This window comes from Lissotriton helveticus, chromosome 1_1 (assembly GCF_964261635.1).
Source record: "Lissotriton helveticus chromosome 1_1, aLisHel1.1, whole genome shotgun sequence".
Classification (NCBI taxonomy): Eukaryota; Metazoa; Chordata; class Amphibia; order Caudata; family Salamandridae; genus Lissotriton; species Lissotriton helveticus.
In genome coordinates, this window is record NC_136057.1 from 1,573,869,389 (window position 1) to 1,573,881,941 (window position 12,553).

The 12,553-nt window shown below is 42.8% G+C and overlaps 1 protein-coding gene across 2 annotated transcripts in view; it reads left to right on the forward strand.

The window, feature by feature from the left end:
- UHMK1 (U2AF homology motif kinase 1) overlaps positions 1 to 12,553 on the forward strand; it is a 225,708-nt gene that overhangs the window by 146,084 nt on the left and 67,071 nt on the right. The window contains exons 6-7 of one of the 2 annotated variants that reach the window (XM_078687156.1): positions 6,410 to 6,508; positions 6,640 to 6,706. In XM_078687156.1, coding sequence (XP_078543282.1) covers positions 6,410 to 6,508; positions 6,640 to 6,686 — 146 coding nt within the window. In that variant the 3' untranslated portion in view covers positions 6,687 to 6,706. The remainder of the gene's footprint in view (positions 1 to 6,409; positions 6,509 to 6,639; positions 6,707 to 12,553) is intronic. The other variant, XM_078687146.1, reaches the window with a different exon arrangement.

Consider the following 12,553-nt stretch of genomic DNA (forward strand, 5'->3'; position numbering starts at 1 on the left):
TTTATATAATTAACAATCTCTGTTTGAGAAGGAGCAACATATCCTTCCAACATCCCTCCATCTAAGCTAAACACTGCGGGATCGGCTTGACCCAATTGCTAGAGTATAAACTAGAAATATTCCCATTCAGACATTTTCAGGAATGGAAATAGCGTGCTTTGCCACCCTGGTGCCACCAGACACTAGTACTTCTGGAGTCCCCAGAATATGCGACCTCACTTGGGTTAGTCCACTTGACATCATGTTCACTCTTGCATTCTTGTGCCTTATGTCTTACTCTAATAAGTTTAAATCAAAACATTTAATGCTGTCTTATAAAAAAAAATTGCAGATGCGGTCTCCTAATCTGGACATTTATTTCCTGGTTTAACATCTTCAGTTTTACCATAGAGCTAACATTTTTAAAAACATTCATATGCATTTCAAAGAAGGCTATAGAGTCCCACCAATAGGGATCATTGGATCTTACAATTAGACTTAGAATTTTAGAGCTTAGAATTTACCACCTATGCTGCCTGTTGATCACCCTCCCTTTACTGCTTCTGCTGCAGCACCGAGTCAGTAAAGAGAGGGGGAACACCACCATTTTTTTAAAACATATTTTGCTGCCACTTTTGTAAAAATCGCAGTATTTTTACAAAAGTGCAGATTTCGTGATTTTTAAAAACAAAAAATTGGTTTGCAAATCGCGAAATCCTGGGGGGTCTGTATAAGGTTCCAGCTCACCAGTGAAAAGCCGGCCATTCAAGATGACCTATTCGTATTTTCTCAAAGTTTCCAATAACCAAAAGCCACGTTTGTTTGTTCAAATTCTTTTTCTGGAAAAGTTATATGGAATAGCCCACACTTACTCTATTTATGCATTAGCAAAAATTGAGGATGCAGAGTTGGAAATGATACTTGCCAGTGAATATTCTTCAGCCACACTAATCCTAGACAAAAATAAAGAATTGACTCGCCAAATGGTCGTAGGATTTACGTGGAGGAATATACATGTTCGTTAACAAGAAAGATGGGTCTCCTCTTGCATCTTGACAGGCCATTTTCAGGCAAAGCCCTACATTTGAAGACTAGATAAAAACTTCTCGATTCCAAGTCACAGTATTCTTTGGTAAAATTGCCTCCACTGGAATCGCCCCTTTCAGAGTGCCCCGCCTTGCTAGAAATTACAAAAAAAATCAGCACATATAAAGTGAATAGATGACCAGGTTTCTTATAAACATAAAATGAATGGGATAACAGACTTAAAAGATTCAATTTCGCATCCGCCTGTCCTAGTGCAGCTTTGCAGGACCGAATGAGCCCACAAGTTACTTAGTGACTTGTCCTTGTTTTAGCACAGGGCAGGCACTACACAGGACCCCTGCAGCCCAACTCCACCTAGATAAGTCATCCCTCAACTCCACAACTTAATGGTTGACAGCCGGGCCCTCAAATTTTTGACACTTCCCCAAGAAGACCACTTTTGGCCTCATTACGATGTCGGCCAGACTTGCGTCTGACCGACACCGTTGCAGGGAAGGAATTGCCCGACCATAGGTCAGCTGTTTCATCACCCCAATTAGGATGCGACCGCACATAGTGCAGTTGGAAACTTCCATTTGTCAATGGACGCTTGTGAGACAAGCTGAAAATGCCAGCTGCTCAAGCTCCCATTTAAAAATGAAAGTTTGTGAACATCCCTGCACCCTGTGGCAGGCACCTCACTCTGCCTGTCGCACGGTGCAGGGATGTTTAGGAGAGCACCATAGGTTCCCCCCAGGTAATAGTGCGGAGGGACGGAGACCCTGCCAGGGGCCCCAAATGTCACTTCCCGAGAGCCTTTGTGTCGGAAAGGCCAACATGGAATGGCTGTAGGAAACTGACATCATAATCCCGACTGCGGGCATGACATCCTTAAGGGATTATGGTGAGTTTCCGACGAGCCCATCAAAGCGTAGGTCGGTCCCTCCGACTGCTACCCCTGACCACCTGCATCGTAATGCATCAGTCAGACCGCAGCAGTAGATATCGGTCAGACCACAAAAAACGAGCTGTCGGTTGCGGTCCGACCACCATCGTAATTAGGCCCTATATTTTTCAGCTACCCCTGATAGATGTCATTATTGGGACCCATTGCAGCAACCACCATTGCCATATGTTTTGGGTGGATTTGTTTGTTGCACCAGTGGCTCTAATCGTCCTTGGGACAAAAACCCAAGCCCCAAAATTGAGCACGGGACAAGTCTTATGATTGGCATCTGCTACGGTACCTTGATCATACTCAATACGAATACACCGGGGTTGATGAACCAGGTTACACAAATTCTCCTTAACTAGTTGGGGGTTCTTTCTATCATGGAGCCCGACTGAATCTACGTGGGCATTAATGTTCCTCGACCCATTGAGCCCATGAAGGTACTGTACGTTCAGTCAAACCCCCTGTCTTTGTAAATGGGCATTCAGTACAATATTTTAAAGACATTGGGGACGTGGAGACACAACAGAAGATATAAGGGCTTCAACTAAATATACCCCAGCTTTCTGACCGAGGTCCGGATGCAAATTTAGGGAGGAATAGCACAAACAATCCACACAAAAATTTTAATCTCTTCATTAGAACACTTAGTATATGAACAGCTTGAGAATCTCAATTTTTGTCTGTTTAAGTTTAGAGATTCTTAAGATATTTTTATTTATTTTGTTTATAGCACTCTTCTGGACTGTCAGCAAAGGTTCTACTTTAGGCTGCTTCTTTGACCTGATTGATCTTTGCAAATTAACCTAATTAGTAACAAAATTAAAAGCACCATCAGCCGCAGTTTCCAGTTTAACTACTAATGCATTCTCTTTATCAACTTTCTCACTCCCTTTTTAAGGGCTTTTTTGAAACTAGGGAAACGTCTTTATCATAGCGGAGTTGCAGGAGTTTCTAGTCTATGTTCCGCAAACAAACTTAATTAGTGGTCCTCATCAACCTTGGGACTAAAATTGTTTTAGAGACACCTCGTACTGCCATGGAAAACCAGCTTGTACATAAGAATCCCTGATCCCTCCAAGGAGTCCGCTGTTACTAACCTCCTCTTAAACTTTCCATTTTCATTATCAACATTTGTATTAGATTTCATTAAGCCACACTTGTTAACATTTTGTATCTCCAATAAAAACGCTGATAACATATCTAATACATCATCGGAACTAGACATGAATTTCTCTAACAAAAGCAAAAATAGAAGATAAAACTTTCAATGAAAAACCGAGTCTGATAGTGTGCCTAATTTAAAAAAGAAAAAAGCTTCCTCCTCCATTATTAGACTGGTTCAATTTCCACTGTGCAATTACAGAAAAATTGCTCATGATCGGAGGAAGCCCCTGCCCCTGGATGATTAGGTGCATTTGTGTTCAAACGTCCCTTCTCAATGTAGGTGTTAGTGGGGAAGCAACTTGGAGGGCACTATCACGCATGATCAGCTTCAAGCAGGAATACGTCCTCACATCATTACCACTTCTTCAACAATGACACTTGACTCTTACGGAAGCTTCTGGATCTAGAAAGAGATCTACCTTCTGTTTACTGGGAATAACCTAGTAGAACACTCTTTATTACCGTGGTCAAACATTTGATTCCCAAGTGATGGAATTGGTAATACAGGCACCGACATCTCCTCCAAGGACTTGTTGACCAATTCTGCAAGTTCACCTGTGTCCATTTGCATCCTAGAAGATTCAACCTCCTTCCTAATTTTCTCCATTATGGTCAGAAGATGAAACTCCTTCGCCGATCAAGGGAACAAAAAGGCTTTAATCACTTACCTGGGTCAGAGGTGTAGAAGATAGTCGAAGATAACGCTTCCAGATAAGAGGGGTTAAAAGTTTCCTTGGCTTCCTTTTGACATAGCTTTATTTATTTATTTTAAATCCTGAAATAGATGAAAGAGACTTGTAGGATAGCTTCTGCTGGGAACCTCTGCTCACAGATACAAAAAAAAATATTGAAGAAATTGCGCTCTGGATGTGTAATTTCTTTCAGTGTAGTCGCAACAAGAAGTCACCAGAAACCTGTATCTGTCAAAATGAAAGTACCAAATGCACCAATCGCAAGTGCTGAAACAGATACTAAAGGCCACTTGCACAGTGATCCAGTAACCCTGAGTCACAGTTTTTATTTCTGATGTCAGTGAAGGAAATAGGTAAACAGGGTGGTAGAAACAATGAATACTAGTCACAGTAAGGTCTTTATCAGGATCTTGTGACTCCTCTCGTCTTAAGGCGGGGGGGATAGCAGTCATGGCCCCCAGGAGGAGGATAGCGGAGGTTACGGGGACAGCCGGGGTCGACTAAGGCAGACCCCCGGGAGAAGCAGAAATGGGGCTGTCAGTCTGTCCGCCATGGCAGAGAGAGAGAGAGAGTCTTTGCCCTCATGCGTTTGTGCGCTGTCACTAGGAAACTGTGTCCAACCAACAGAATAGTGGTTGCTCGAAGAGTACAGGCAGTCCTTTTGTGCTACAGACTGCAGCAGTGAGTTTGGGGAGCTGCACGACGTACACTGCAAACAGTGGAATGGAATTCTGATAAATCTGAGGAATTGAAGCTGGTATGCAATCTAGCGCTTGTAGACAAAAGCTGCACAGGCTAATACCAGCCGCCTACCGGCAATACGTTGCGACCCCAAGGCCCAACCTTACTCCACTCCCTGTACTTACACTGGTCGACCTCCTGTCGCTCCTGCCACGTGTGCTCTGAGCCGTTCCGCAAGGGCCCTCTTCGCTGCACTGCTCACATAGCAAGCCGGGATACAGTGGGAAAGCGAAGGGTATATCTGCCTTCAATATAGCCTGTTAGGCGGGCAGGGGCCAGGTCCCGATGACTTCTAGTGACCGATTGTTGGTGGATGGTTGACTTCCGGCACTCGTGGAAAGCTGCTGTGGACCTCTTACCCCCCTGGCTCGCTTTCTTTCCCACACCCCTCGGCAGGCGCCGATTGGTCAACACTCAACCTCTCCAGTAAGCTTTTCTTGAAATGTTGTGAGCTGAATGAATAATTTTGATAGCCACTGTAAGGCAATCAATACAATTTCACTGAAAAGGAGAGTAACTTGTTTGTCAGCCTCTCCAAATGAGGGTTGTGTAAGGGCTAATCATTTTTTCTTCTTTGCACGCGCAGCATCGTTCTCTGAAACATGACAATATGAATGTCCTATACAGACCATGGCAGACAAGTTATTAACCGCAATGTGGAAGATCTGAAGTAACGTTGGACGATCTAATGCAGTCATGTTAAAATCAATATGTAGTTGATAAAAAAGCAAGCTACGTCCACAGAGATGTTTCCTCCACAAAAGGTGACTACTGCGGGGTAGGAAGCGCTATAAACACTCTGCACCTGGATTTCTCTGGACTGACTCATGTGGAAACGTCTTCCTAGCAGCAGAGACACACGAGCCTTCCCAACACTGAAAACCTTCTTGATCACATGCTTTGCATCTGTAGAACAGGAGTGCTGTTTAACACCCATGAGGAGACAGACTGAGACATATGGCTATAGTTGGAGTAATTACTTCACCAAATGGGCATTGGCTACGTTGTGCCAAGCGTCGTTTGGGCCTCTTGAATACCTATTTTGTGTTCAGTGTACGGGGTCACTTGAGTTTCTAGGAGCTAGTAGTCGACCACAAGCATTACATATGTGGAGGAGGAGAGTCACCTGCGGTTTTGCCTGGGTCCAACTAAAGGTCATCCACAAGAACTTTACATTAAACAAATTTCACCCTTCAAAGAATTATCCCAATTATTTGTTTAGTGCAGCTGGACTATCGAAATTGTCACGTGCTATGTGATTTCTGTTCATATAATTCTCAGATATTGAATAGAATTGGGATTACACCACAAGACCACCAGGGCCATCACCCCACACAGTGAGATGTGTATCTATAGGCAGTCCATTCATTACAGTCCTTGTTCTTGCTAATGCTTCATTTGAATATTCTTGTGTTTACAGACTGGTGTCACTCAAACTCTTCACTAGTCCCTCAATTTTTACCATGCTTGTTTTAATGTCCTTAAATATTGCCTTTTCATATCTGCTAGTTGAAAAGAATTCTTCGCCTTAAATTTCCTGTTCATGAAACCATCAAACATCACAGGACTGGGAGGCGTTTAATAGACCCAACTATTTTTCTTTCATCCTTACCACTGTCAGAAATGTGCAGCATTATCGCTCATTGCGCCTCTGTGCAGGGATGCTTCTTATGACCCTTTCTCATCTTTCTGGGACCAAATGCTACTTTGAAACATTCTTTGTGTTTTGCAGCATTTTTATTAGTTAAAGTTTTATTATTGTCCGACTGATTGGCTTGGCCACTGTTCATGTTTTCCAGTTTTCCATGCCTCCTAGATTGTAACATGGCCTTTTGGATGTTTTCTGTAACAGCTCCACATATTGAAGATTTAGTGATGCTTCCAACTCCTGTGCTGCGTTTGTTAAATGTGTTGGATGACCGCTGCCTGCGAGTGGAGGAAGAATATGAAGGTAATTGCCATTTACAGTGCGTATTAAACGTTTTGTACTAGGTTTTTAAAAATGTTTTTATTTTTTATTAGAGTGCAGCGATACTCTACCTTAATTTTAAATACTTAAGGAGCCATATCTTATCTCCTTAGAACCCGGGTTAACCTGGAGCCTTAACAGTAACCCTCTGATGACCTGAATGAATCGGGATATGGCCAGGTGGTCAAACCTCCTACTTAACGTACTTTGACGAGTGGCCCTTTTTAAAATGAAGTCTCCCCAGATTCTTCTGTCCAGCAGAACTTCCCCCTCATTTTTTGAACTTAGTTTGAGCTTTTTCTGACTGACATATGACCTTCTTTTGGGAGAATAAATCCCTGAGGATCCACTTCCAAAAATGTACACAATTCACATACGAGGGACAGGTGGGCATGACATATCCACGCCTTTACTACTAAGCATCCCGAATCCAGGCAAATAAAGACTTGCTATTCGGTTATCAGGAAGACCCTGCATTTTGACTTGGTGTCTCTGCTTGACACATTGAAGGACTGCTGTATGGAAGCCCTCTTCCCAAATTACTCCCAGAGGTCACTTGTGTGCTTGTCCTATGTTGGCGATCGGTCCTCAGGTGGATCCAGTGGGATTGTAAACCGACACAGTAAACCCCCCTGTGACACAGTACTTTGCTTCTGCAAACTACCAAACTGGAAAGATATGGCCGCTGGGACCTCATCGGCATCTCCAAGTTGGACGATGTGTTTAGTGGTTCACAGGTCAAATCCTTTGTGCAGTGACATGCAGACTTTACGCTTCACAAATCCCAATTCTGCAAATACTTAGTTAAACCATTCCTTGATGACTCACCAGCCTCCTCTAACTACCCTCCCAAAATACAACCCCCTCGAATCCAAAGTCATGTTTGGCCCTTTGGGTCGGGTAGCCATCGAAATCATATATCGACCATTGATAGTCAACGTCATTTACAAATTTAAAGCATAAAAGAACGATGTTTTGCTGGGTGGTCCTGTTGATGAAAGTGACTGGCGAGGCGTGAGAATGGGTCAGAGAGTCCGTCATATCCTTACGTCTACACCTCTTTGCTCCAAAGCACCCGCACATCACATTTCTCTCTACCCCGACTTTTTGGGAAGATGGGCGCGTCTTCAGCGGTGGTGCATCCGAGATGCACTAATGAGGACTATAGTTTTTTTTAAATGGTTTGGGAATGCCCCTGCATTGCATACTTTAGGTCCAGGATCTTCTCTACACTTTCCAGGATAATAGAACACCAAATTGATTGTTCACTTCACATTGCCCTGCTGGGTATTATGGATGACCAAAGGGAAGCTTATGTTTATGGACATTGGCATTACACAGGTTAATTGTGCCATTGTGAGTCACTGGAGATCCGCCCAAACACCAACTCGGGCCGAATGGAGGACACCAATGGACTGGTGCTCTAAAATAGAGGAACCGGGGTGCACTGCGCATGGTTACCCCCATAAGCAATAAAAGATCTGGAAGGTGGTGACTTTACTATAACATACTTGAACCTTGATTGTTGTGCTTTGACCCTGTATCTATCTGATATGCCATTGTTCTTTGCTGTTGCCTCAATATGCAAATATCCTCAGACTGCCTAGGTATTCTCCAACCTATGCCAAAGGCAGAAATGGAAGAGGTCAAACTAATGCTGTCCACAGATGGGCAAAGCCATGAAACATTTCAGTAAACTGCTTCTGCATTCCTCAGAGATCATAACATGGGCTCCATCTAAAACAACAACTTGCGCTTTGACATTGATGGTATCTATTGAAGTGATGGAGTTCAATTCACAGAGAGGCAACAGGGGTGTTCCTCAACAACTTGAAACACTACATCCTGTTTTATGTGTAGTTATCTACGCACAATAAACACAAAGGTTCTTCTCAAAGCCCCCCTATGTTCCAAACCTTGTTCATTTTCTTTTGAAATCCTTTATTTAAAGTTTTCTTTTAATTCTTGAATGTTGCAAGCTCACACAACAAAAGTAGACATTCAATAGACACCAGCTCATTTAAAATTCACAACTGTATAAGTGGCTCTGTGCGTCTGATTAAGTGTCTGAGTGGGTCTGTGAGTGGGTTCATGAGTATCTGAAATCAATAATGTCTGGTTGAATGAGTGCTTGGTAAGAGGTCATGTTGTGAACAGATCATAATGTGATCAAATGCCCCCATTATTGGCATGTTAATGTGCACTTTTATCATGTAGCATGAATATAAGCTTGCCTTCTCCTTTAGGATATTCTTATCATTTGTACATCAAATTCTACAGCTGTAACCCTGTTAAATAGTCCAAGCCATCTCAGGCAGCTACCTTCAATGGGGAGTTCGAAGATCATATAGATATGCCTGTTTTTTCTCACATCTAGGGATTATTATCTTCTAATTAGATTGCATCTGACTGCAAAGGTGAGTTGTTTGTTTTTGGATTATTTGCCAGTTCCTCCACTCTCATCCTTTCTTTGTCTGTAAACCCTCACCTCCCTTCAATTGTAAGTGCAAATTCAAACTTGAAGACGCTTTGACAGCCTAAGGTATGTCCATTCCTCCTACTTTGTTGGCTTCAGCTTGCAGACTTTAATATCTCATTACGTATTAAAAGACTCTTATGGGAGCCTAGGTGTATGTACATGCACGGGCTCCTCTCCCTTACACACCGATTTCCTTCTTAAACTAGAGTGCTTTTGTGGTGATTCTTAATTTTTAGCTCGTTGGATTTGTTGCTCTGCAGACAATAAAGGAGTTTGTAGCACTAACGCAGCAGAGTCCTACTTGTGAGTACACCCTCTTTAGGTTGAGGGTACTATTGTTTTTATAGAATTCTCCAATGTAGTGATATGTTATTTCAAGACTGATTGTCCAAAGATTGAGGGCATACTCCCCATTGTCACATGGCCCATGGGGACATTGTCGTCGAGCATGTTGCAGCCTGCCTAATGCTCTGCACACGTTGCTGCACGTTTTTATTTTCTCAAATAATTTCAATGGCTACTTTCACATGAGAACTCCTCGCTGTGTTCGCTCTCTGCATGTTCCTGGTATTTTAATTGAACATTATGTGCAAGGTCGAACAACAATGCCCTAGTTGTTTTGTTCTGGCCAAACCTTAGACAAAACATACTGACGCAGCTGTTGTTTGTACAGCGTACTTGGATTTTTTGTGTGGTATACAAATAGGTGATGCACACTTGGAGAGCGACTTTTCCAGAGAGAAGAGTGAGACAGCACCTATGATGTAGGTCCACTATCTATGGGCTAAGGTATGAGGTCTGCTGACAAAGCCCAGAGACCTATTATATAATAATACTTGTTCTTAGCAAGGGCAGGGAGGTTAAGCACTATAGTCTTTTCTCCATTGTCTGTTGGCAGCAAATCCCATTTTAGCACAGGGACTGTCCGACCCCTGGAGGATCCCCACCCCTATATATACACAATTCAATTTTCTTTTTAATTTCTTAAACTGCTGAAGCGATTTACATCACATAACAAAAGGGGTTCTTTCTGGGCCAAGAGCTACCTCTCTGCTAAATTTGGTGTCATTCTGTCTAGCGGTTCAGGCTGTAGTCCTGACTAAAATCTCTATGGGAATTAACATGGGATAACACAATTCTTTTGACCTCCCCCTTTTCTCAGCCACCAATTGATGGATTGCCCTGAAAGACTCCATGCACAACAAAAATCACCAGGGCACTTTTTTGTGGAAAAGTTGCTGCAGATTCATCAACCAGCACCAAAGATATAGGCAAGTCACTAAACGCTTTTCCTATGGGATCCTGGTCCTAAGCGACTGCCGGTAGGTAGGTAGGTAGAGGTAGGGAGGTAGAGAGTGAGAGAGAATGTGTGTGTTTAGTGGTAGGTATAGGCTGATAAAGGGTTGGTTTAGAGGTGGGTAAGAGTATTGGGTTGTAATGGATTTTTTTAGGGTGGGTAGGGGTATCCGGTGGTAAGGTTTTGTTTTTAGGTTTTAGGAGCGGGTCAAAGTATCAGGTGGTAAGGTTTTTTTTTATAGGTTTTAGGAGGGGATTAGGGTATCAGGTGGTGAGTGGGTAAGGGTATTGGGGTGTAAGGGTGTTTTAAGGTTATGGGGTTGGTAACGGCATGGGGCGTAAGGGTGTTTTTAGGGGTTATGGGGTGAGTATGGGCATGGGGGGTTGTAAGTGTATTTTATGGGGTGGTCAAGGGTATTGGGTTGTAAGAGTGTGTTTAAGGGTGTGTGGTGGTATAGGTAATTAAGAAAAGTAGGTCAGGGGTGCCCCCCCCTCCTTCAATAAAATGACTCCTTTATTTTAACTGGGGGTGTTTGGAGAGGATGGGGGGGGGGGGGGGAGTCGCCCCTAAACAAAAATAATTTTTGGTACTTTTTTTGCCTTCGCTTATTTATACTTATTTGCGTGGTAAAGGCATGTATGTTATTTGCATGAGTTGTAATGGCATAGAGCCATAGTAAAAATGCAGCCTGGACCTGTTTGCAGGTGGGAATCCACAGGCACGACTACATTGGAATCCTACCGTTGACCAGCTCGAGATTTCACATTTACTATATCCATATTTCAGTAAAACCTCACAAACCTTTTGATGGACTTTCACTACAAATATCTTCACTCTAAGCCAGTGCTTCCCATACTTTTTAGAATGATTTCCTAATTTTAAGAAAGACAACATTTTGAGACCCACCTAGCATGACCATGCTCTTCGATATCTGACTGTGGAGAGGATATTGATCTGCCCATAAAATGGCAGATGAACTGCAGTGGATTCTGGAACTGGAGTACTTTTCCTAGTGGGATGCCGGCTTGTGGCATCCATTCACTAAAATTACAAGGCTTCTGAAAAATTGTTTTAATAAGTGAATTTGAGAAATCCCTTCTTACAGCAGACTATGGAGTAGTGCCTCATACCCATTTTTGTGTTAAAATGAGTCCCAGTGTTGCATTTTGATCTCCATATATGTATATTTAGCAGTTTTTGTATAGCAGAAAGACGGCCCAAAGAGCACTTTACATGATTCTAAGCACTGGAGCTTAAGTGATTTTCCCAGAATTAAAGGACGTTGATCCAACGCCAGGACTCAAAGCTGGTTTCCCATATCCACAGCTGGCAGCTTTGTCGTTAAGCCTCGTCCATATTTATCATTTCCGGTGTGAAAAGCATACACAAGTGGTATGGTTGTGTATAATCCTGCATAGTGAGCACATTCATTCTCTTTTGAAATGGCTTGGTCAAGTGAAAAAAAAACAGCAGTAATAAATACTGAAATGTTACCTAGAGTCTTGCTTGGGAATACATGCAAGGGTTTGATTTAAAATTGGACTCAAGGGCACTGTTTAGCACCTTTGCACTGGTGCGCAAATAGTGATAAACCTATTAATTTTCAATTGCACACAAACCAGGACTTTCACAAACTACTAAATTGACTCCCAATCCATCACTATGGGGAAACTCTGCTCTAAGCCCTTAGAGCCATAGGGCCAACTGATCCCTCAAAGAAAAACACACAATGACTGTCCTCTCGAAGGGGATTTCCATGTACAATCTTAAGCACTGAATAGTCCCGTCCAAAATATTTTCTTAAGTGTTGATGTTTGCCTTTCTTCGGGAAGGCCGGCTAAGAAACTATTATGCAGCCTATAGGGGAATGCTACAGTGTCCAAATTCTTAATTTTGTAGATAAAGAGCCAGGAGTACTGTCTAGGCATATAAATGTAAAATGCCTTTGTAAAACAATACAAATATCTTTCACAATCCCTTTTTAGTAGAGTACAGAAATGAAGGAACGCTTCAGATTCCTCCAGATAAGGCACTGGCTGCTCCACTCAACTACGAACGGCTCCTGACACTTTTTGAGAAATGGCTAGTGAGTAAGCGATCAGATAAGTGGATCCTATCTGATTTCTATGTCCTCTTGCACCCCACACAAGAGCCAGACAAAACCCCGGCTCAAAGCTGTTTGGAGGACGAATTAGGGCGGCAGCTCTCCACAAAGGAATGGCAGGACATATACCACAGAGCTAAGCGTACG